Here is a 25351-nt window from a genome sequence, read left to right on the forward strand (position 1 = left end):
ATACATTCTTACAAAAAAGGTTTGTAAGAATTGATCTTGTTGATTCCTGGAGGATTGAGAACAGAAAGCTTCTCTATCCAATAGGTCTCTTAGAATAGAGTTGTCCCAATCACCCACTCTAGGATTTGGTGGGACAACCTCAAGCACAAAGAAAGAGACCAGAGTGTTATTAAACCTATGGCAGAGGCCTATGTGTCTAGTGACAGATGTGAGGATTTTTTCCACTGCCAGAATAGTATAGGTGGTCTCATCCTGTGCCCCAGTTCGCGAATAGTTTTGCCTATATAAAAAGGCATGGCATTGGCACGTCATCAAATAGATGACAGTGACACCACAAGTGGTACAATCTGCATATTGGCGCGACTGGTGCCATTGACAACTAGGCAAATAGATGCTTTTGCCCTCAATGATCCAGGGGCAGCGGCTACATCTGCTAAAATGGTAAGACCCCTTTCACACTGAGGCACTTTTCAGTCTCTTTCATGCTAAAAAAGCGCCTGAAAACCTATTTCCATTAAAATCAGTAAATGCTTTTACATTGGGGCATGGTGGTGAAAAAAATGCCCCTCTCCACTGAAATGAGTGGAAAGCTCTTCAAAAGTGCTCAGTGTTTTACTGGCAGTTTAGAAGCGCCTCGGTGTGAAATGGGCCTTAGCGCTAGAAATAGCGCCTGAAAACCGCCTCCCATTCAATTCAGTGTGACTTTTCACACTGGGGTGGTGTGCTTGAGGGAGGTTAGGAAAAGTCCTGCAAGCAGCATCTTTGGGGGGTGGTTTGGGAGAGCTGTATACAGCGCTCCCAAAACTCCCTGCCCATTGAAATGAATGGTCAGCGTTTCCAAAGTGCCGCAACATAGGCGCTTTTAACCCCTTCTTCGGTCGCTAGCTGGGGTTAAAGCGCCCCCCGCTATCGGCTGTAAAGCGCAGCTGAAACAGCAGTAAAGTGGCGCTTTACCGCTAACGTTCGGATGGCCCCAGTGTGAAAGGGGTCTTAACCACTTCAGCCCGGGAGATTTGGCTGTTGAATGACCAGGCCATTTTTTACGATTCGGCACTGCGTCGCTTTAACTGACAATTGCGCGGTCGTGCAGTGCTGCACCCAAACAAAATTGACATCCTTTTTTCCCACAAATAGAGCTTTCTTTTGGTGTTATTTTTATCATCTCTGCGTTTTTTATTTTTTGCGCTATAAACAAAAAAAGAGCGGCAATTTTGAAAAAAAACACAATATTTTGTACTTTTTGCTATAATAAGAATCCCCTTTTTTTTTTTTATTTTTTTTTTTTTTTTGAAAGCAAATATTTTTCTCAGTTTAGGCCGATATGTATTCTACATATTTTTGGTAAAAAAAAAAAAAAAATCACAAAGAGTGTAAATTGATTGGTTTCTGCAAAAGTTATAGTGTCTACAAAATAGGGGATAATGTTATAGCATTTTTATCATTATAATTTTTTTTTTTTTTTTACTACTAATGGCAGCGTTCTGCGATTTTTATCAAGACTGCAACATTATGGAGGACACATTTTTGGGACCATTGTCATTTATACAGTGATCAGTGCTATAAAAATGCACTGACTGATTACTGTATAAATGTCATGGGCAGGGAAGGGGTTAACACTAGGGGGCGATGGTGGGACAGAAACGTGACTGCTGGTGCTGTTAGGGGGGGGGCACAGGAGGGAGGAGCCGGATGTGGGTGGCTAACTGGATCGGCTGCTGATCCCGGGACGCCAGACGTCTCCTCCTCCAGCTCCGGCGTGCGGCTGAGAGCAACCCTGTCCCCTTCGTAGATTCGCCCGCCCCCCCCCCCCCCGTGCTGGAACCGGGAGCCCCGGAGCCCGAGGACCCACGCCGCGCCGCAAAAGCTTCGTTAATCCTCCGCAGGATATCAGGCACGAACCCCCCAGCCACGCTAAAAGCACCTCGGGCATGCTCAGGCACGCCGGGAGGTAAAGGAAGAGGACGGCAGCCAAGCAAGGAGAGAACCGCATTGAAGCGCTGTATCGCTGGAAGGAGCAGCTGACGCAGGAAAAAAAAAAAAAAGAAAAAGGGCTGGGTAAGACTGTTTAAATGCGACTGAGGGGGTAAGTGCCTTTCTTTTTTCTTCAAACAATTTGTGAGATCCCCCTTCTCTGCAGGGGACTGGGAACTACAGGCTAAAACCGTGGAAAGTAAACTTATAATCCTGTCAATCTGCTAATGCAAATTATCCTCAACGTTGAAGGCTATTGTTTTGCTACGACTTACATGGACTTAAATCAGCGATAAACATGTGCATTTAGCTTCACAGTTATACATAAGAAGTATTGAAAGATATGTTAGATAGAACGTGTTTTCATAAACTGTAACCAAAGCTAATCCGTCCTAGGCAGCCAAAGGTGGACACGTTGTACAATCCTTATGTTATGTCAGTACTATCAGCTCACATACAAAACGCACCCCTGAAGATAACTGGGAATGGGACTTCTTAGTATTGTAGTAGCTGAAAATAGCTAACTGGCAGGATTTGTAGAATCTCCCACTTGAGGGTCACCAAGTTGGAGGGTCTCCCCCCCCCCCCCGCCTGATCGCTCCCGTCTCCCTCATCTTTCTCTTCCTGGGTGTGCCGCTTTCTCCTTTCGAGGACCTAAAATTAAAGTAACTGTACAGCCTTGATACAGGGAGTAAGAGCAACCCCAGAAAGATCAGGGGCTTACGAAAAACACCCGACCCAAAGGGGCAGGGACCCCAGAAGAAAGCAACCCTTCGGCTGACTGCAAAGAGCACCGGAGAAGGGCAGAATACGCACTACACAAACACACAAAGGATCACACCGGAAAGACAACCATACTTACCCCGCAGGACCCCCAGGGTGAACAGTACAATGAAGGGAAGGGGAGGGAAAGCGGCCGCAGCTAACGCGGCTAGTAGTAATAGAACAAGCGTGAGCCTGGGCGCTATAAGGAAGTATATGATCCAAGATGGGAATAAAAGGGAGCCCAGGGAAGGCTGGCGGTTTTAAATGCAAAACCCCTGAACCCTTACCCAAAGTTAGTACATGAAGACAACTAGCGGAGATGGACACCAACACTATAAGTATGGAGACAAGGGCAGAGGCCGCAGAGGCTCCCCAGGAGGACAAGCAAATAGCAACAAAAAGGGAGATGGCAGAAATGTTCGCAAGACTAGAAACAATAATTAAAAGCGAGATCGGAGCAATCCGACAGGACATGGACCATACATTAAAAAAGAGTGGAAGAGTTGGAAACAACAACGGACACTCAGGGAATGGAGATAAAAGCCCTTAAACAGCAAATAGAAGAAATTCAAAGAGAACAAAGAAATCTCCGGTACAGACTGGAAGACCAGGAGAACCGTAATAGGAGGAAGAACCTGCGGATAAGAGGTCTGCCTGAGATGGAAGGGGGGAAAGAAAACCTCCAAGAAATAATAGATCAAATTTTTGGAGATCGACTAGATCCAACTGATAATAGGCCTAAGATCAAGTTGGAGCGGGTCCACAGGATAAGAAAGCCAGTGGAGATCAGGGGAGATGCCCCACGAGATGTAATTGTCCGATTCCACAATTTCCAAGATAAAGAAAAGATTAAATTAAGTATAAGAACAAATCAACAAGTGAAATATGGAGAGGAAAGCCTACAGATCTTCCCAGACCTATCTGCAGAGACCCTAGCCAGAAGAAGAATTCTCAAGCCACTTCTAGCCCATCTCAGAGCAAATGACGTCCAATACTCATGGGGCTTCCCGGCATGTCTGATTGGACACAAGGAGGGTCGCTCTGCGACACTTAGGTTCCCAGAAGAGACAGAAAAATTCTGCCAACGCTTAGAAGTGCCACTGGTGGAAATACCGGGGTGGTGGGAAAAAAACAAAACCCAAGAAAATAGGGAGTGGATCCCTGCCTGGAAGCCAGTTACCTATATGAGGCGACAGTAAACAAGAGATATAAGATTGGAATATGACCACAAATAAAAGAAAAAAGAAAAAAGGAGAAAAAGAAGGAAAAAAAAAAAAAAAGGGGGGACGAAAATGGCGGGGGGAGGGCTGCGGGGCGCGGGCCCTGGGGGGGGGGGGGGCGTCGGGTACTCAGGGGAAAGCGGGCAGATCCAAGGATGGTACCCCCGAGCTCAACCTCTAGGGGGAAAACCGGGGGGGCCAGGAGGAGTTAGTAGGGCCACGGTTAAAAGGGCCAGGAGAAGTTCGGTTACCCCAAAGGGGGGGGGGGAGGGAGGTGGGAGGGGGAGGTGGGTGAGGACAAGACCGGCATGTGTGGCACTGCTCCCCGCTCTCTAGACTTAAAAGAGAGATTCAGCTTACGAGGAAGTACACCAATAGGATGGCTGGGATAAACTTAATCTCATACAATGTGAGGGGTATCAACTCTCCCGTGAAGTGTGCGAACATAGTGGGGGAGTTGAGGCTCCTCAAGGCAGAGGTAGTCTTCCTGCAGGAGACGCATTTCCTCGTGGGTAGGAATCAAAGAATACGCTCGAGGGACTTCCCAAACTGGGAATACGGGGACTCCCCAGTTAAGAGTTCAAAAGGTACAGCGATAGGCTTCGCCAAAAATATTAGGTTTGGGATAGATGAAAGAATGATTGACCCTGAGGGACGGTTTCTATTCCTCAGGGGTAATCTCAACGGGGTGGAATGTACGCTGGCAAACATCTACTGCCCAAACACCAACCCCGGGGGGTACCTATTGGGCATCCTTTCAAAACTCGAAAGCTTTAAAAGGGGGAGGACCATCATTGCAGGAGATTTCAATATATGCCTTGACCCAGGGAAAGATAGTACGTCGTGTGTCCGTGGGACCGGAGGGATATGGATGAATAAACTTAAAAGGAAACTGCATCAATGCCAACTGTTAGACATTTGGAGGCTTTTTTGCAACACCCGAACAATAGAGACCATTCCTACTACTCCCACGTACACTCGACGTACTCTAGACTAGACTTTTTTCTGGTGGAACACAGGTATGTGGACGAGGTAGAAGCCACAAGAATAGGGTCAATTACATTTTCCGACCATGCTCCAGTAAGCCTTCGGTGGAAATCAGTTAAAGGAAGCCTGCCTTCCAGTAGTTGGAGATTAAATGAGGATTTATTGCACGATAGAGATATTGATCAGCGCATCAAGGAAGGAATAGAATTTTACTTTAAAACTAATTCGGTTGAGGAAACCTCTGAAGCTGTAGTATGGGAGGCTCATAAAGCTTATATTAGAGGCATCTTAATAAAAGCGGGCTCAGAAAGGAAGAAAAAGGAGGCCAAGGAAAGATTAGCCATACAGAAAAGCATTCAGGAGCTGGAACAACGACATAAGCAAACGGGAGAAGAGGAGATAATGGTGGAATTACACAAAAAAAGAGAGGCCATGCGGGAGCTCATAGAAATAGATAACCGTAAGGTATATAACCGGGTTAAGAAAGAAAGATATATAGGAGGCAACAGACCCGGGAGGCTCCTGGCAAGGGTCCTAAGTAAAAAGAAAAATAATAATTATATCGATAAAATAAGAACCAAATCAGGCGAGATTGCCTATAAAGATAAAGACATTGCCAGGACCTTCCATGAGTTCTACGGGGGACTGTATGCTATAAATAAAAAAAATAAGTATTGAAGAGAGGGAAGAAAAGCAAGGGAAAATTAAAAAATACTTATGGGGCGTACACACGGTCGGACTTTTCAGCTACAAAAGTCCGACAGCCTGTCCGACAGACTTTCAACGGACTTTTGACGGACTTGCGGCGGACTTTCTAACGAACAGACTTGCCTACACACGATCACACAAAAGTCCGTCGAATTCTTACGTGATGACGTACACCGGACTAAAATAAGGAAGTTGATAGCCAGTAGCCAATAGCTGCCCTAGCGTGGGTTTTTGTCCGTCAGACTAGCATACAGACGAGCGGATTTTTCGACCGGACTCGAGTCCGTCGGAAAGATTTGAAGCATGTTTCAAATCTAAAGTCCGTCGGATTTGAGGCTGAAAAAGTCCGTTGAAAGTCCGGAGAAGCCCACACACGATCAGATTACCAGCCAGCTTTAGTCCGTCAGCGTCCGTTGGACTTTTGTAGACGAAAAGTCTGACCGTGTGTACGCGGCATTAGAGGATAGTGGCCTGGCTAATATTTCAGAAAGTGAACAAGCCACTTTGGAAGCCCCATACACCGAACTTGAAGTGAGGAAAGCGCTCAAAGGGCTGCAAATGGGAAAAAGCCCAGGTCCGGATGGACTGACGGTGCTTTACTACAAAAAATACCAGGATTACCCAATACCAAAAATGTGCTCCTATATGAATGATACTGGGGAAAAAGAAGAAATGAGAAAGGAAGCTTTAGAAGCCACAATAGCGGTCATCCCAAAGGAAGGCAAAGACAACACAGTATGCTCAAGCTACAGGCCGATCTCTCTCCTAAACGTCGACACGAAAATTTATGCTAAAGTAATTGCGGATAGACTAAAACCCATAATAGAAAGGATTGTGCACCCAGATCAGGTCGGGTTCGTGTCAGGCCGACAAGGCAGGGATAATAGCATCAAGACCCTCCTGGCGGTGCAGCAGCTGAAGAAAAGTGGAGTCCCAAGTCTACTCTTGTCAATAGATGCTGAAAAAGCGTTTAATAGAGTAGACTGGGACTTCATGATGGGCACACTAGAGGAGATGGGTTTCGGGACTAAGATACGTAGAAGAATAGGGGCATTGTACTCGGGACCTACTGCTAGAGTAAGAATAAATGGAGTCCTTTCGGAGCCGTTCGATATGTATAACGGGACAAGACAGGGGTGTCCGCTCTCCCCCGTCTTGTTTGTATTAGCCTTAGAACCCCTACTAGAAAAGATCAGGCGGTGCCCGGATATTAGCGGGGTAACGATAGGTAAAGATCAATATAAACTAGCCGCATTCGCGGACGATATCCTCTTATACATAACGCGCCCAAGGATATCCCTCCCGAATATAATGTCAACCGTGTTAGAGTACGGCAAGCTTTCCAACTTTAAAATAAACCCAAACAAATCTGAAACATTAAGCTTCAACACCAGCAAAACCAGAGATCATTCATATCAGAAGCACTTCCCCTTTTTATGGGGGCAAAAAGAATTAAACAGACTGACAGACAGTAAGGCGGAGTCACGCTCACACGTCATACCCGGAAGTGGACGCTGGAACGCAAGTTGGGACGCACGCTCGTAATTCGATGCTGGTCCGTTCCTTGCATACAGCGCAGCCTGATTTGATTTCAATATTTTATGGCTTGTTTCTTTTTGGACTTTCGTTTTGGACTTTTCTTTGCTTAATTGGAATAAACAACCTTTACATACTTCACGAAGGCAGCCCCTTGTGTTTCTCTTTTCTTCGGTCATCTGGAGAGTCTAACAGTTTAAAGGTGGTACACTGCTGGAGTAGTATGGTGATATTAGAACACTCACTTTCCCTGGAACAACCGTGAGGACCGCACTAAGCAGAGGATTGGAAGCAGTTTTTGGAGTGAACAACACCCGCCCTAAGGCACCCACTTTGTCGCTCGGTACCCCTGTAGGGGTGATTATTTCTGGTGAGTGGGGCAGCACTGGGGGGCGAGCACTTCAAGTCACCTTATGAAAAATTGCACAGAAGTCACTGCGGTGTACCCTCTAGGGTGAAATAAACAGCATTTATAGCCGAACTCTGCTCTCCCCACCTGGTTTACAATATTCTTCTCTGCATGGATTATATATAAACTTTTCATGAAATTAACCATATTGCTTGGCATCATAGATAGGAAATTGGAATTAATTGAATATTTATTTATTTACCTTTTTAATTTTATTTATGCACAGGCAGGGTTTCTACTGAATTTTTAGTCCGTCACACATCAGGACACTTCACGTCTCACAAGTGCCACACTGTCCCAATATTTTTGAACATTTGAGTCAAACACTACTGTATTTATTATTTTTTGCACATATATATATATATATATGAAAGGCTAACACAGATATTACACTGGTAATAAATTTCACATTTTCTCCCTTACTATCTAATAAAAAAATTTTTTTTGGGCGCCATCTTGTCCCAATATTTTTGAACATTGGGGCTAAATTCCATATTTTGCACTGCTTCTTTGCACAGCTCACTATAATAACTTTCTTCACTTATTTATTAAAATCCAAATTGGTCAACACCTCCACCCCGCTGAAGGGATGCACTTTATTTAGTAGTTTTTAAAGCAATGGTGTTTTTTGAAACTTTGGCCATCTTTAAATATATGATCCACCCTGTTTTAGACTGTATTATTTTTTAATATTGGTGGAGCTTTTATGTATCATGGTCAGCTGGATTTAGGTGTGAATCCTGTGACAATTTTACCTGGTACGCAATAATACTATAAAGGGCAGCGCCGTTTCCATTCTCATCTGTTTTATTCAAAAAGAATTAAACTACCTAGGGATTAAGATCACAACCTCATATGAGACGCTGTTCCACGCCAACTTCATACCACTTCTTAACGAGATTAAGCAAGAACTCAGGAGAATTCACCTAGGACAACTATCTTGGGGAGGGAGAATAAATATATATAAAATGGTTGTATTGCCAAAAATTACCTACAAAATGCAAATGTTGCCAGTGGCACTTCCACAGGCATATTTAAGAAAACTGCACTCAATTTTTTTAAGGTTCATTTGGAGAGGAAAAGCACCACGTTTAAAATTTACACAATTGATAAAAATGAAAGGTAAAGGGGGATGGGGAGCACCAGATGTGTGTAAATACTACGAAGCTATAGCTCACTAGCTAGAGTAATTGATTGGGCAAAAAATAAAGTAGATAAACACTGGGTGAAAATGGAGAGGGAAATTAGCAATGCTAGGTTGAATAGAATAATTTGGATACCTCCACATTTAAGGGAATTCAGTTCTGAAACGCACGAGATCACCAAACATGCACTAAAGATATGGGATAAGGTTCACAAGAGGGAGCACTGGGGATACAATTCCCCTTCAGGCTGGGTTCACACTGGTGCGACACGACAGCCGTCCTACTTTGGATCCGACTTTGCCCTGCGACATGAAGCCGGCATGTGTCCGACTTTCAATGAACGGGGATCCGACTTGGATCCCCGCCAATGCCGGCACTGTGTTTGGTATGAATCTTTAGGGGGGAACTCCGCGCCAAATTTTAAATAAAAAACCGGCATGGGTTCCCCCTCCAGAGGCATACCAGGCCCTTGGGTCTGGTATGGACCTTGAGGGGAACCCCCTACGCCGAAAAAAACGGCGTGGGGGGTCGCCCCCAATCCATACCAGACCCTTATCCGAGCACGCAGCCCGGCCGGACAGGAATGGGGGTGGGGACGAGCGAGCGCCCCCCCCCTCCTGAACCGTACCAGGCCGCATGCCCTCAACATGGGGGGTGGTGCCTTGGGGGAGGGGGGCGCGCTGCGGCCCCCCCACCCCAAAGCACCTTGTCCCCATGTTGATGAGGACAAGGGCCTCTTCCCGACAACCCTGGCCGTTGGTTGTCGGGGTCTGCGGGCGGGGGGCTTATCGGAATCCGGGAGCCCCCTTTAATAAGGGAGCCCCCAGATCCCGGCCCCCCACCCTATGTGAATGAGTATGGGGTACAGCGTACCCCTACCCATTCACCTAGGAAAAAAGTGTCAATTTAAAAAAAAAACACTACACAGATTTTTAAAGCATTTTATTAGACAGCTCCGGGGGTCTTCTTCCGACTTCGGGGGTCTCTCCGGTTCTTCTCCACGCTCTCCGGATCTTCTGCCGGGCTCCTCCGCTCTCTTCTGCTCTTTTGCCGCTCTTTTGCTAAAGCGGAGGAGCCCGGTCTTCAATCTTCTGCCTTCTGCCTTCTTCCTTCTTCCTTCTTCCTTCTTCTCCTGATGTTGACACGACGCTCTCTGGGGCTAGAATGCTCTCTGTGCGCTCTGCTCTGACTTATATAGGCGGTGACCCCGCCCCCTTATGCCGTCACAGTCCCTGGGCATGCTGGGACTATGACGGCATAAGGGGGCGTGGTCATCGGGTGATGACCACGCCCCCTAAAACGTCACAGTCCCAGCATGCCCAGGGACTGTGACGGCATAAGGGGGCGGGGTCACCGCCTATATAAGTCAGAGCAGAGCGCACAGAGAGCATTCTAGCCCCAGAGAGCGTCGTGTCAACATCAGGAGAAGAGGGCAGAAGGCAGAAGGCAGAAGATTGAAGACCGAAGACCGGGCTCCTCCGCTTTAGCAAAAGAGCGGCAAAAGAGCAGAAGAGAGCGGAGGAGCCCGGCAGAAGATCCGGAGAGCGTGGAGAAGAACCGGAGAGACCCCCGAAGTCGGAAGAAGACCCCCGGAGCTGTCTAATAAAATGCTTTAAAAATCTGTGTAGTGTTTTTTTTTTAAATTGACACTTTTTTCCTAGGTGAATGGGTAGGGGTACGCTGTACCCCATACTCATTCACATAGGGTGGGGGGCCGGGATCTGGGGGCTCCCTTATTAAAGGGGGCTCCCGGATTCCGATAAGCCCCCCGCCCGCAGACCCCGACAACCAACGGCCAGGGTTGTCGGGAAGAGGCCCTTGTCCTCATCGACATGGGGACAAGGTGCTTTGGGGTGGGGAGGCCGCAGCGCGCCCCCCTCCCCCAAGGCACCACCCCCCCATGTTGAGGGCATGCGGCCTGGTACGGTTCAGGAGGGGGGGGGCGCTCGCTCGTCCCCACCCCCATTCCTGTCCGGCCGGGCTGCGTGCTCGGATAAGGGTCTGGTATGGATTGGGGGGACCCCCACGCCGCTTTTTCGGCGTAGGGGGTTCCCCTCAAGTTCCATACCAGACCCAAGGGCCTGGTATGCTCTTGGAGGGGGAACCCATGCCGGATTTTTATCTAAAATTTGGCGCGGAGTTCCCCCTCAAGATCATCTGAGCACAAGTCGCGTGCCGAAGTCGGATCATGCGAGACGGCAATCCGACTTTGATCCGACTTCAATGATAGTCAATAGGCTGAAGTAGGATCAAAGTCGGACCAAAGTAGTACAGGGAGCATTTCTAAAGTCGGAACGACTTGTGTCGGACCAGTTAGGACGGCTTCCCATAGGGAAACATTAAATTTCACACGTCATGCGACATGAGCTCCCAATGTCGGAGCGTTTGTCGGACCAATGTGAACCCAGCCTCAATGTCACTCAAGGATTCAGCATACTTTGCACCAGGGAGAGGGGAGTGGTTCGGGAGATGGCTATTAGACGATAACATACAGTTAAAAGATGTCATGCAACAGAACAAAATATGCACATATCAGGAGCTAAAGGAAAAAAAAAAGGTTGCTGGTAATAAATACATGGCGGTACAACCAATTGAGTCAGTTCATTAGATCAGTCCCACAACCAATTAGATCAAAGGAAAACCTACGCCCACTAGAGAAAATGTGCTTGGATAAAGACAGGAAGGGGGGGTTCTCTCAGACATACAGATCACTGATAGGCTTAGGGAACATAGAAACCCCCTCTTTTATACAGAAGTGGGAGAAGGAGTTAGGGAGGGAGCTTACTCCCCCAGAGGGGTCATTGATCCTAAGCAGAGCAGCAGCTACGTCAGTCAACAGTAAAATCCTGGAGTTAAATTATAGATGCCTAACCAGGATGTATCTGACCCCAGACCGACTGAACAAATTCCAGAACGGACCCCCACAACATTGCTGGAGGGGGTGTAAGGAATCAGGATCAATGACCCATATCTGGTGGCAATGCCCGACAATTAAAATATTCTGGACAGAGGTGAGGGGTTTTATCAAAGACATAACAGGGATCAGTATACTAGACGACCCCTGGGTTTGCCTATTTCACATGAGTGAAATGCCTAATAAAGCCTATCTGAGAACGCTACTGCCGCACCTTTTGGATGCGGCCAAAAGCTTGATACCCAAATATTGGAGAAGAATAGAAAGACCCGCAATGAAGGATTGGCTAGAGAAAATCAATGAAATACACACCCTAGAATACTTAAGGTACAGTGAGGGTACGAAAATGGGCGTTTTTGAGACAAAATGGAAAGGGTGGGTAGAGTTTAAAACGTCCCTCCGAGCGGCCGAAATATGGACAGCCTAGGTAGGAAGATAAAGAGACCCAGAGATCAATAGCTAATTGACCCCGGAGGCTGAAACAGAGATAGATTTGAAGAAGATAGGGAGAGAGGGGGGGGGGGCAGGAGGGGAGGCACGGTCTTGGGGGGGTTAGGGGGGGATGAAGAGAATTGTATAAAGGTAAAATGTATAAACACAACGTAAACAAGCTTTGTAAGACAAAAAAAAAAAAAAGTACAATCAGCATTACCACGATGACGAGAAGCAGGAATGGGAATAAGTTGGAAGTATTGATAACTGAAAAACGATTCCCAGATAAATAATCTTGCTGAGTGGAAAAAAAAAAAAAAAGAAAAGAAGAAGAACACTAGGGGACGATGAAGGGGTTAACTGTATTTCCTGTGTAAAATTATGAAAATGTGGCGCTCGCAAATGTTATTAAACATGTGTAACCAAGTGTAGATAAGTGCAGATGTGCATAAACAAAGCAAAAAACATGTAAATAAAGTCCAAATAAATGTGCTGAATGTTCTGATCCGCAATGGGAAAAAAACGTTTGAAGTGCAATGGACCACAGACGCTCCAGGACTTTTCAGGTGCAGAAATGGTGATGTATTTCCGGTGGCACTGACATCATTTCCTGCTCCTTGGAACGCACTTGCTGGTTTCTGGAACGCACGCTGTGAGCAGCGTCCGGATCCATCTCTAATCCCTTTACATGCCTGTTTTTATTTTGTAAGTACCCATTTGTATATGGAATAAATCCCTTTTCAAATGGTGCTTTTCACTATTAGTTCCAATTTTTTTATCCTTTTTTGGCGCCTGGTGATTCTGCTGAGAAATTCCAGCAAGAAATCCTTTGATCTGATGTGCACAACACTACTCCTGAGCTTCTCTGGATACCATCACATAAGCCTGAAGTGACCCCCAGACTGCAAAGCTGGGGGTCATCGCCATTTGGTGAGTGGGCACACATGTGGGGGTGGCGTTTCTGCACCTGAAAAGTCCTGGAGCGTCTGTGGTCCATTGCACTTCAAAAGTTTTTTTCAATTGCGGATCAGAACATTCAGCACATTTATTTGGACTTTATTTACATGGTTTTTTGCTTTGTATATTCACATCTGCACTTGGTTACACATGTTTAATAACATTTGCGAGCGCCACATTTTCATAATTTTACATTTCTAGTGAGTAGCACTTTGTGGGTGGCAGCTGCTTTAGTTTTCTTTTTCGCTGTTTTTTCACCATTCAGTATGAATTTAAATTTTATTTTAGTCACTGTATTCCCTGTGTGTCCTGTGTGTGTTTCTAACTGAAGGGGGGAGGGGACTGACCTAGAGGAAATGACAGATCGTGATTCCTAGCTATTAGGAACTCACGATCTGTCTCTCCTCACAGAACAGGGATTTATGTGTTTACACACACGCGTCCCTGTTCTGCCTTTCGTGCCCGCGATTGCTTGTGGCCGGCGGTCATCGCGATCGTCGGCCATGAGCATCGGCACCCCCGCAGTGCAGCGGGCGTGTGTGCTGACCTGCCACAGTACAATGACGGCGGCTGGTCGGCAAGCGGTTAAACTGATTCTTCTTTTTTTTTTTTTCAACGCAGGTACAGTACAGTATTCCTGCTACAGCACTGTACAGTATTAATATGAGCTTTTGCTCATATTTTGCTCATTTTTATATGAACAAATGGTTGTGGAACGAATTATCTGAGTTTTTATTATTTCTTATGGGATAATTTGCTTTGCTATAAGAGTTCTTTGGATTACAAGCATGCTTCTTTAATGAATTATGCTTGCAAACTAAGTTATTACTGTATATGTGAAAAACAAAGTGACTGGAACCACTCCCATTTATTAATTGATGTCATTTGTAGTAAATGAGAATCACCTGCTGCCAAAAAGATTCTCTGGGAATGGATATTTGTCACACAAACATATAAACATATGTGATACACAAACACTAATATATCAAAGAGAGAATGTTATAAGATTTAAAATAAAACCATTTAATAAGCGAGGACCTGGACCAGGATTTCAATACAAGGAAAAATGTCATTGCAAAAATGATTAGAGATAGGAATGAATAAAGGAACTTCAGTCTGCAAATTGACAGATAAAATACCTTGTGTTATAAAGTGAAAAAACTTGTTTTTTTGCCATCTGTGTTCCATTGTGGAGATTTCCCTTCACTTCCTGTCCCATAGCCAAACAGGAAGTGAGAGGAAATCCCTGCAAATTAAGGGATTTCCCTTCTATTACTTTATTGGGAACAACTCAAAATTTGGGATTTTCTTTTACTTTCAATGATAATGGTAAACAGAAGAAAAAGACAGGGGAATCTCCTTAATAGGGGCACAGATAGCAATAAAGACTGACAGGGGTTCTAATCTCTCTCCACTCTATCCAACATTAAAAAAAATGCCTTTAGTTATACTTTAATGAATAAACAGATCCACATCATACCTGCAATTCATTCCAGCCGTGATTCTAGTTTTTAAATGAAAAGACAAGGATTGGTGATAACGTTTTAGTGGGGACACCTTTTTCCCATGATAACGCTTCCAGGAGAGAATTTTCCTTCCTAGGGGGAGATTTCCTCTCACTTCCTGTTGTCTCCCTCTGTTGGTAACTATCAGTCGTATGAAAGTCAGATGTTTGTAACTCAGGGACCGCATGTAATGACACTGGCTGGGAAGGAATTAACCTCTAGGGAGATGAAGGGGTTAAATGTGTGCTGCTTCTTACTAGCGGTCTCTTTGTTTCTTATCTCTGCTTTGCACATACAGTACATATGAATGTATAATATCTCTACAGAGATGTGACAAGCCCCTGAACACCGCTTTATATCAGCTGACTTCCGGCTCCTGGAGTCAGTGAAGAATCCCCGAGGACACGCTGTGAGGTATTCGTAGAACATGTCAGGCGGGGCCCCGCCCTCTCCTTGCACTGACATTGCACAGCACACATCGATCTCCTCCTCCACATATAACCGCAAGTAACCCCGCCACATGACCCACTTCTCCCGCCTTCTATTCCCATCAGCTGATCACCTGCACGGAGGTGTGGCAGCGGGGCTCCTCGTGATTGGCTGCCCTCGCCTCCCTTTTATTGGTGTCATCTAACAGAGGGCGGTGGGTGTGGGATCGCTCTCTGATTGGACGGCGGTGAGAATGTGGTTGGGGGAGTGAGACACGTGGCTGGCTCATTGTTTTTATTGTTGGTTGCGGGGAACCTGAATAGTGTGACACCGGAACCAAGCTCACCGTGGGGAACCAAAATAGTGTGACACCAGTGTGCTATGGCTTCTGATTTCCGTATAAACAAATGTCTAGACCTGTGGGCAGCACAGTGAGCCCATCACACACATGAGCGGTCACAATACAATACTGCAGCGATGGAGGGGTGATGTAGATACACACAGCAGGTCACTTATATAAAGACGCTGTGTGTTCTCCCATAATCACCATGGGCTACAATGCATGGCCTGTGTATTATAGGTGTATATGTGGCACTATGCAGGTGAATGGGGAAAACTGAGTACTGTCCGTGATACTTTTTTTATTTATTTGCACTAACATACAATTTTTCAGGACAAGCTTTCGGGGTATGTCCCCTTCTTCAAGGTCCAAGCAGTACTACTTGGACCTTGAAGAAGGGGACATACCCCGAAAGCTTGTCCTGAAAACTTGTATGTTAGTGCAAATAAAAAAAGTATCACGGACAGTACTCAATTTTCTCTGTCACAATTGCACTAATACGGCTACAATCAAATCAGGTGAATGGGGGAATTATGTACTTGTAGAAGGTGGTACTCTCATCTGATAAATCCCCATTTTGCACATCAAAGGCCTCCAATGTGGGGGTGTGGATGGATATAAATACAGGGTGTAGCTCTGGAATCCCCTGTATACATAGCTGGGGGATTGTATGTAGAATTGGAGATCTGTGTCCTGATTGGAGGTTTTCATCTGAATAGAGAGCCCTGGGGACACGGGGTACCATGCAATGGACGAGGGGCAGCTTCCCTGTCTGCAGAAAACCAGCTACAAGAACTATTCCTTGCCTAAATATCTTACATGTTGGGCTCCATATTTAATACGTCCAGTCAATGAACAAGTATGCAGCAAGTGACGTCACAACCTCTGATCTGCATGTTAATGACTCAAAATATATTCAAGCCACATAATAAACATGCGAGTCAGATAACGTGGGTTTACACGGGAGGTCAGGTTAGCAATCACAGCCATTATTCTCACTAAGGTGTCCCTGTACAGGGTATCAGCAGTATGTAGAACAATTCAAGTGACCAGTTTTATAAGAATAGCAGTGTGTGATATTGGAGGTATATGATATTGGAAGTATATGATATTGGAGGTATTGTAAGGTATTGGAGGTATAGTATTGTATGATATTGGAGGTATAGTAGTGTATGGTATTGGAGGTATACCCTGTTTCCCCTAAAATAAGACCTAGCGTGATTGTCGGTGATGGCTGCAATATAAGCCCTACCCCCCAAATAAGCCCTAGTTAAAGTCCTTGTAGGTCTTATTTTCAGGGTAGGGCTTATTTTCGGGGAAACAGAGTAGGGCTTATTTGGTGGGTAGGGCTTATATTGCAGCCATCACCGACAATCACGCTAGGTCTTATTTTCGGGGAAACAGGGTAGTAGTGTATTATATTGGAGGTATATGATATTGGAGGTATAGTAGTGTATGGTATTGGAGGTATAGTATTGTATGATATTGGAGGTATAGTAGTGTATGATATTGGAGATATAGTAGTGTATGGTATTGGAGGTATAGTAGTGTATGATATTGGAGGTATAGTAGTGTATGATATTGGAGATACAGTAGTGTATGATATTGGAGGTATAGTAGTGAATGATATTGGAGGTATAGTAGTGTATGATATTGGAGATATAGTAGTGTGATATTGGAAGTATAGTAGTGAATGATATGCTGTGTGGGGCTGGTTGTAATAAAGTGACCAATGAGTGTAGTAGTATACGATACTGGAGGTATAGTGATGTCTGATATTGTAGTATACGATACTGGAGGTATAGTGGTGTCTGATATTGTAGTATACGATACTGGAGGTATAGTGGTGTCTGATATTGTAGTATACGATACTGGAGGTATAGTGGTGTCTGATATTGTAGTATACGATACTGGAGGTATAGTGGTGTCTGATATTGTAGTATACGATACTGGAGGTATAGTGGCGTCTGATATTGTAGTATATGGCACTGGAGTTATAGTAGCAGATGATTTTAGAGGTAGAGTCGTGTCAGATATTGGAGGTGTAGTAGTTAACTGATATTGGAGGTAGGGTAGTGTCTAGTATTAGTATATGATATTACATGTATAGGATATGGGAGGTGTAGTGTATTAGAGGGAAGTGTCTGTCACTACATAGAGAGTCTGTGGCTGTAGAAGTCCAGTAGTATGTGTGTATGGAGCCTGAAGGTTGGGTGTAGCAGTGAGTAGTACTGTGTCTCCTCAGGCTCGGTGTGATGAGGGGTGAGGAGGAGATGTCGGTGGACATGTATGGTCGGGTGTAGTAGTAGTACTGTGTCTCCTCAGGCTCGGTGTGATGAGGGGGTGAGGAGGAGATGTCGGTGGACATGTATGGTCGGGTGTAGTAGTAGTACTGTGTCTCCTCAGGCTCGGTGTGATGAGGGGGTGAGGAGGAGATGGTGGACATGTATGGTCGGGTGTAGTAGTAGTACTGTGTCTCCTCAGGCTCGGTGTGATGAGGGGGTGAGGAGGAGATGTCGGTGGACTTGTATGGTCGGGCGTAGTAGTAGTACTGTGTCTCCTCAGGCTCGGTGTGATGAGGGGTGAGGAGGAGATGGTGGACATGTATGGTCGGGTGTAGAAGTAGTACTGTGTCTCCTCAGGCTCGGTGTGATGAGGGGGTGAGGAGGAGATGTCGGTGGACTTGTATGGTCGGGTGTAGTAGTAGTACTGTGTCTCCTCAGGCTCGGTGTGATGAGGGGTGAGGAGGAGATGTCGGTGGACATGTATGGTCGGGTGTAGTAGTAGTACTGTGTCTCCTCAGGCTCGGTGTGATGAGGGGGTGAGGAGGAGATGTCGGTGGACTTGTATGGTCGGGTGTAGTAGTAGTACTGTGTCTCCGCAGGCTCGGTGTGATGAGGGGGTGAGGAGGAGATGTCGGTGGACATGTATGGTCGGGTGTAGTAGTAGTACTGTGTCTCCTCAAGCTCGGTGTGATGAGGGGGTGAGGAGGAGATGTCGGTGGACTTGTATGGTCGGGTGTAGTAGTAGTACTGTGTCTCCGCAGGCTCGGTGTGATGAGGGGGTGAGGAGGAGATGGTGGACATGTATGGTCGGGTGTAGTAGTAGTACTGTGTCTCCTCAAGCTCGGTGTGATGAGGGGGTGAGGAGGAGATGTCGGTGGACATGTATGGTCGGGTGTAGTAGTAGTACTGTGTCTCCTCAGGCTCGGTGTGATGAGGGGGTGAGGAGGAGATGTCGGTGGACATGTATGGTCGGGTGTAGTAGTAGTACTGTGTCTCCTCAGGCTCGGTGTGATGAGGAGATGTCGGTGGACTTGTATGGTCGGGTGTAGAAGTAGTAGTACTGTGTCTCCTCAGGCTCGGTGTGATGAGTGGGTGAGGAGGAGATGTCGGTGGACTTGTATGGTCGGGTGTAGTAGTAGTACTGTGTCTCCGCAGGCTCGGTGTGATGAGGGGGTGAGGAGGAGATGTCGGTGGACATGTATGGTCGGGTGTAGTAGTAGTACTGTGTCTCCGCAGGCTCGGTGTGATGAGGGGGTGAGGAGGAGAAGTCGGTGGACTTGTATGGTCGGGTGTAGAAGTAGTAGTACTGTGTCTCCTCAGGCTCGGTGTGATGAGTGGGTGAGGAGGAGATGTCGGTGGACTTGTATGGTCGGGTGTAGTAGTAGTACTGTGTCTCCGCAGGCTCGGTGTGATGAGGGGGTGAGGAGGAGATGTCGGTGGACATGTATGGTCGGGTGTAGTAGTAGTACTGTGTCTCCTCAGGCTCGGTGTGATGAGGAGATGTCGGTGGACTTGTATGGTCGGGTGTAGTAGTAGTACTGTCTCTCCTCAGGCTCGGTGTGATGAGGGGGTGAGGAGGAGATGTCGGTGGACATGTATGGTCGGGTGTAGAAGTAGTAGTACTGTCTCTCCTCAGGCTCGGTGTGATGAGGGGGTGAGGAGGAGATGTCGGTGGACATGTATGGTCGGGTGTAGTAGTAGTACTGTGTCTCCTCAGGCTCGGTGTGATGAGGGGGTGAGGAGGAGATGTCGGTGGACTTGTATGGTCGGGTGTAGAAGTAGTACTGTGTCTCCTCAGGCTCGGTGTGATGAGGGGTGAGGAGGAGATGTCGGTGGACTTGTATGGTCGGGTGTAGAAGTAGTAGTACTGTCTCTCCTCAGGCTCGGTGTGATGAGGGGGTGAGGAGGAGATGTCGGTGGACTTGTATGGTTGGGTCGCTCAGGCTCCGCCCGCTTTCTCACTCTCCTCTCTCAGACGGGTAGGAACCTTCGGAGCGGCGGAACTAGAAGTCATTCGGAGGGTACACACTGAGCATGGCAGCCGGGGCGGCATTATGCGGGGTGAAGGTGAGTGTGCGGACTGGGGAGAATGTAGAGGGAGGAATCCATCACCACACACTGCTCTCTGTGTAGCTTCCTCTTTCTCTATGGATGTATACATCTCTACCTATGTGTGATTCTCTCTATGAATCTCTGTCTTCTTTTTGTACACTGTATTTGTAGACAGACCGCCCTGGAATGGTCGGAGTTCAGGTAGATTCCTCCAGGTTTATCTCTATCACCAGCTCGATGTATTGGGGTTATCAGATCCTGACTGCTGTGCCAATGACAAGGTTCATGCATTGTATGGTGTGTAGAATGCAGCAGGAGGAGTGAGACTGTGGCCGGTCTGGGATGTAGAATAGGGTGCTCTGCCTTCCAGGGACAGTCTCTGGTTGTGGAGATGATTCTGGAAGGACTGGTCCAGTATTGTGGGGTATTTAGGATACAGGTGATGGACATGTCTCTACAAATGATTTCCTATGGATGGGATCAGGAAAGGTGAGACTCTGTCAGTATTTTAGTCTGATAGTCTCATTCCTCACCTGTGACCACACCTTAATCTACCTAATGGGGACACCTATCAGAGGTCACAACCCGTCCCAGCTGTACACACTTTAATAAATGTCTTCTCCAATTGATTTCTACTGATCAGAATGATTGATCTATAGTTGACATACAATTCTGTCAGTTGCATACAGGGAAAGTGGATTTAGATTGCTAATAAGGATACAATTGATTAGATCTGTTTCCCCCAATGTCATCTCATATCCTGATTGATCAGTATATAATCATATTCATAAACAAAGTATTTGATATTGTGGATCAGTTCATAATATTTTACCCTGGCCAGTCTTCTCACTCTGGAATCCAATCTAAACCAATCAGTACGGGAGTTATAGCCATCTAATTGTTTGCCAATTCAATGGATTTAGTTGAATTGCCCATCAATTGGATAATAAAATCAAAGTGTGCCTGGCCACCATGACACTCCCCACACAATTTACAATCTCTGTGAATTCCACCAACAACTATGTAGTGCCCGGGTTTGATTGATTGGGTAGTTTAGGTCGGTCTGAAGTGGATTGTATAGAGTTTGGTCAGTGTAAGGTGTATGGTGTACTTTGGGATCATCATACACATTGCAGTCTTTAGATTCACGAAAACTGTTATATTAGGGACCTATAGAAACTATCCTAGCACTCTGTATCCAATCAGGCAGGCCCTTGCTCTACATAATTGTTAGTAGATTGTACAATCAGATTGTAGTGGTGAGCTTTGGAGTGAAGCTGTCCATACATTGTAGTAGTCAGACTCTGTAATGTGGTGTTGGTGTACATCCTCACACATTAGAACACATCGACTCCATGGTAAGAGCTGTGCCCCATCCTTCTTATGTACAGGTGAAAGAAACTGCCAGCCTGTGTAGTCCCCTCATCACACCTGATCTGTCCCCCAACCTTCATATCAACATTGTGACTTCTGCCAGTCGTACCTTGTGCACCCCTCTCATGTGACTGCCTAGGCACTGACCATTCGTTGTGGGCGGAGTGTCACAGGAGAGTGCTAGTTAGGTATTCTTATTACACAGACTGCTGGTTGGCTGAGTACATTTTGCTTTATACAGTTTTACTTTATCAATAGTATATATTATACTCCACCTGACACCACTGTATATGTGCACTTCACATCCAGAAAAAAAACTCTAAAGCCGGTTATACATGGAACAAAATTCAGCCGGTTCAGCAGGGACCGGCCAAGATTTGATCTATGTATAGGCAGGCTAATTGTACCCAAGTCCATCCATTCGATCGACTTGGGTACAACCAGCCCCAGCCAGCAGAACACAACAGCACTGCGGGAGGCATGCCCCAATTCAAGCAATTTTTTTTTCCTTCCACCCGTGGTGGAAAGAAAGAGAGAGTCACGTTGACTTTGCCCAACAGATCTGAAAGGAGCACAAGTGTGATGAGATGGTTGCTCCTCCAGCTGAATATCAGGAGGTCCATACCTCTGTGCACACCTGGGGCCAGAATAAAACAATGTAGGAGCCTTTATATTATATCCACAGCGCACTGATTGGGGTTGCAATGTTACATAATTGGTAAGGTCGCTTCAATACAATTACATGCACATTTTTTATTTTATGAATGTAGGTGCATATATTCTATTTCTGGTGTTCTATGCCTTAAAACTTGTTTTCACAGGCTATAGCTTAACCCCTACCCAAACCAACATCGTCAGTATGTCTAATTATCAATGTACATTCTACTACATTGTACCAGTTGTAGACAGATTATTGGTCGGAGTGGTATGAGCACCTCAAATGTGCCCACCAGACTGTAGCTTAGACTGATTGGTTCCTGAATTTAAAGGAAATCTGAAGTAAAATAAAAGTTGTCACATTAACAGAAATGTTTTAAAAGTGTATTTCTACTTTTTCAGCCAGATGAGCATAACACCAATTTATTTGTTTTGTGCCCCCATTCACATAGCATCATTTTTTTTTTAAATTGCTGCTTACATTTTATTTGCTCTTTCCTGAAAACTGAACTTTTCCTCTGCTATGCAGAAGGGGCTTGGGAGGTAATGTTTACCCTAACTACACCTGTCTGTACTGTGCTGGCAGATCTCATGATCATTTATCAACTGAATTTGAATACAGTCTGCCCTAAGAAGGGGTTAAGGCGACCATACATGTATTGAATGTCGGCTGTTTAAGCAGGGACCAGGCGAATTTTGATCCATGTATGGGCAGGCTGGTTGTACAGAAGATGATCTACCGATTGACTTCTATACAACCTGCCTGTCGTGTTTTTGTTTTTTTCCTGATCAGTATATTCTGATGACAGGGAAGGCTCCCCGTGCCCTCCCCCTTGCTGGTAAAACACAATAGCAGAGCAGGATGGATTTCCCCATTAACTGATTGTGTTGATGAGGGAACCAAGTGATCTTATTTCCTTCAACATGTTGAGGAAGGAAAGAAAATTGCATAATTTATGGGCTTCTTAACTGGTGATTTCACTCCTCTCTTATCTTCTCTCTGCAAACACACCACAGATATACATTCAAGTGTAAAACTTCAGGCCACACTACCTGCCGTTGTTATAAATCAAAGCTTGTCATTCTACACAGTGAGAGACTTCCTCAAGGTCACCCTCTGAAGAGTCAGGTGATGTCACAGCTTTCAGACAACAATGTATAGTGCTCATTGTCATGGCACTACATACTTCTAACATACAACAAATGCAGATGGACTCTTAAAGCAAATTTAAAGTGGAACCAAAACCCCCTATCTTTTACAGCCAAGGAAGGTGCCATCTTGGCCTGTGCTCTCTTTGGTGCTGAACATGTGACCAGCTATGACACCAACCAATTGAGGGCTTGAAAGTTTGGGTGAGAGCTGCTATAAGCACACAGGCAGCCTTGACAGTCATCACTAGAGACATGCCTTAAATGTGAGGACCATTCACACTATCATGGCATGTTAATGCGCATTGTGTATTTTGTCAATGTGAGTTGTATCTAGGCAGCTCATTTAAAATGAATTGGCTGCCATCACACCAAAATGCACAAAAATGGTGCATTCACTATGCCTGGCACTGTACAGCGTAGTGTGTGTGTTGCACTGCACATCTGTGTACAAGGCAGTTTGGGGGTGCGTTTCAGAAAGAATGGGACCAGTGCACATGGCGTGTGCTGCCATGCATTGCAGTAATGCACTAGTGTGAATGGCGAGTTTAGTTTTGCTTTAAGATTATTTTTAAAGGCTATCCATTGCCTTCCAAATAGATATCCTGCCCATAACGCTTTTTCAAAACTTTTCTGAATCATCGGCCATCCTGTGTGAGCAGAACACTTAGGGGTAGAGAAGGATCCACGATTGCGTGACCACTGTGACGATGGTCACATGATCGGATGCCGGTCCTGCCAGATACCCATCTTTGAAAGCTCTGGTTTTGGGCTGTGAGCGTACTCTCAGCATACAGTATGTCACAAAAGTTAGTACACTCCTCACATTTTTGTAAATATTTTATTTATATCTTTTCATGTGACAACACTGAAGAAATGACACTTTGCTACAATGTAAAGTAGTGAGTGTACAGCTTGTATAACAGTGTACATTTGCTGTCCCCTCAAAATAACTAAAAACACAGCCATTAATGTCTAAAAGTCTGGCAACAAAAGTGAGTACACCCCCTAAGTCGTTAGTGTTACAAGGTCTCAGGTGTAAATGGGGAGCAGGTGTGTTAAATTTGGTATTATCACTCTCAGTCTCTCATACTGGTCACTGGAAGTTCAACATGGCACCTAATGGCAAAGAACTCCTCCGAGGATCTAAAAAAAGAATTGTTGCTCTACATAAAGATGGCATAGGCCAGTGATGGCGAACCTTGGCACCCCAGATGTTTTGGAACTACATTCCCATGATGCTCAACTACACTGCCGAGTGCATGAGCATCATGGGAAATGTAGCTCCAAAACATCTAGGGTGCCAAGGTTCCCCATCACTGGCCTAGGCTATAAGAAGATTGGCAAGACCCTGAAACTGAGCTAGAGCACTGTGGCCAAGACCAAACAGCGGTTTAACTGGACAGGTTTGACTCAGAACAGGCCTCGCCATGGTCGACCAAAGAAGTTGAGTGCACGTGTTCCGCGTCCTATCCAGAGGTTGCTGCCAACATTGTTCCAGAGGTTGAAGGAGGGGGGGTCAGCCTGTCAGTGCTCAGACCATATGCCGCACACTGCACCAATTTGGTCTGCATGGCTGTCATCCCAGAAGGAAGCCTCTTCTAAAGATGATGCACAAGAAAGCCCGCAAACAGTTTGCTGAAGATAAGCAGACTAAGGACATAATTACTGGAATCATATCCTGTGGTCTGATGAGACCAAGATAAACTTATTTGGTTCAGATGGTGTCAAGCTTGTGTGGTGGCAACCAGGTGAGGAGTACAAAGAAAAGTGTGTCTTTCCTACAGTCAAGCATGGTGGTGGGAGTGTCATGGTCTGGGGCTGCATGAGTGCTGCTGGCATTGGGAAGCTACAGTTCATGGAGGGAACCATGAATGCCAACATGTACTGTGACATACTGAAGCAAAGCATGAAACCCTCCCTTCAGAGACTGGGCAGCAGGGCAGCATTCCAACATAACGACCCCAAACACACCTCCAAGACGACCACTGCCTTGCTAAAGATGCTGAGGGTAAAGGTGATGGACTGGCCAAGCATGTCTCCAGACCTAAACCCTATTGAGCATCTGCGGGACATCCTCAAACGGAAGGTGGAGGAGCGCAAGGTCTCTAACATCCACCAGCTTCGTGATGTCATCATGTAGGAGTGGAAGAGGACTTCAGTGACAACCTGTGAAGCTCTGGTGAACTCCATGCCCAAGAGGGTTAAGGCAGTGCTGGAAAATAATGGTGGCCACACAAAATATTGACACTTTGGGTCCAATTTGGACATTTTCACTTAGGGGTGTACTCACTTTTGTTGCCAGTGGTTTAGACATTAATGGCTGTGTGTTGAGTTATTTTGAGGGGACAGCAAATTTACACTGTTATACAAGCTGTACACTCACTACTTTACATTGTAGCAAAGTGTCATTTCTTCAGTGCTATCACATGAAAAGATATAATAAAATATTTACAAAAATGTGAGGAGTGTACTCAATCCCCCCCCCCCCCCTCCCCCCATACATACACATAATT

General features: G+C 45.8%; 1 protein-coding gene and 1 long non-coding RNA gene across 2 annotated transcripts in view; one reads left to right on the forward strand and one right to left on the reverse strand.

The window, feature by feature from the left end:
- Nucleotides 1–25351, reverse strand: part of LOC141110958 (uncharacterized) — a 72709-nt gene that overhangs the window by 13503 nt on the left and 33855 nt on the right. The gene's annotated exons all lie outside the window — the stretch shown is intronic.
- LOC141110956 (branched-chain-amino-acid aminotransferase, cytosolic-like) overlaps nucleotides 19521–25351 on the forward strand; it is a 102074-nt gene continuing 96243 nt past the window's right edge. Inside the window, exon 1 of the mRNA XM_073602776.1 lies at nucleotides 19521–19670. Coding sequence (XP_073458877.1) covers nucleotides 19638–19670 — 33 coding nt within the window. The 5' untranslated portion in view covers nucleotides 19521–19637. The remainder of the gene's footprint in view (nucleotides 19671–25351) is intronic.

This window comes from Aquarana catesbeiana, linkage group LG10 (genome assembly GCF_042186555.1).
Source record: "Aquarana catesbeiana isolate 2022-GZ linkage group LG10, ASM4218655v1, whole genome shotgun sequence".
NCBI classification, from domain to species: domain Eukaryota; kingdom Metazoa; phylum Chordata; class Amphibia; order Anura; family Ranidae; genus Aquarana; species Aquarana catesbeiana.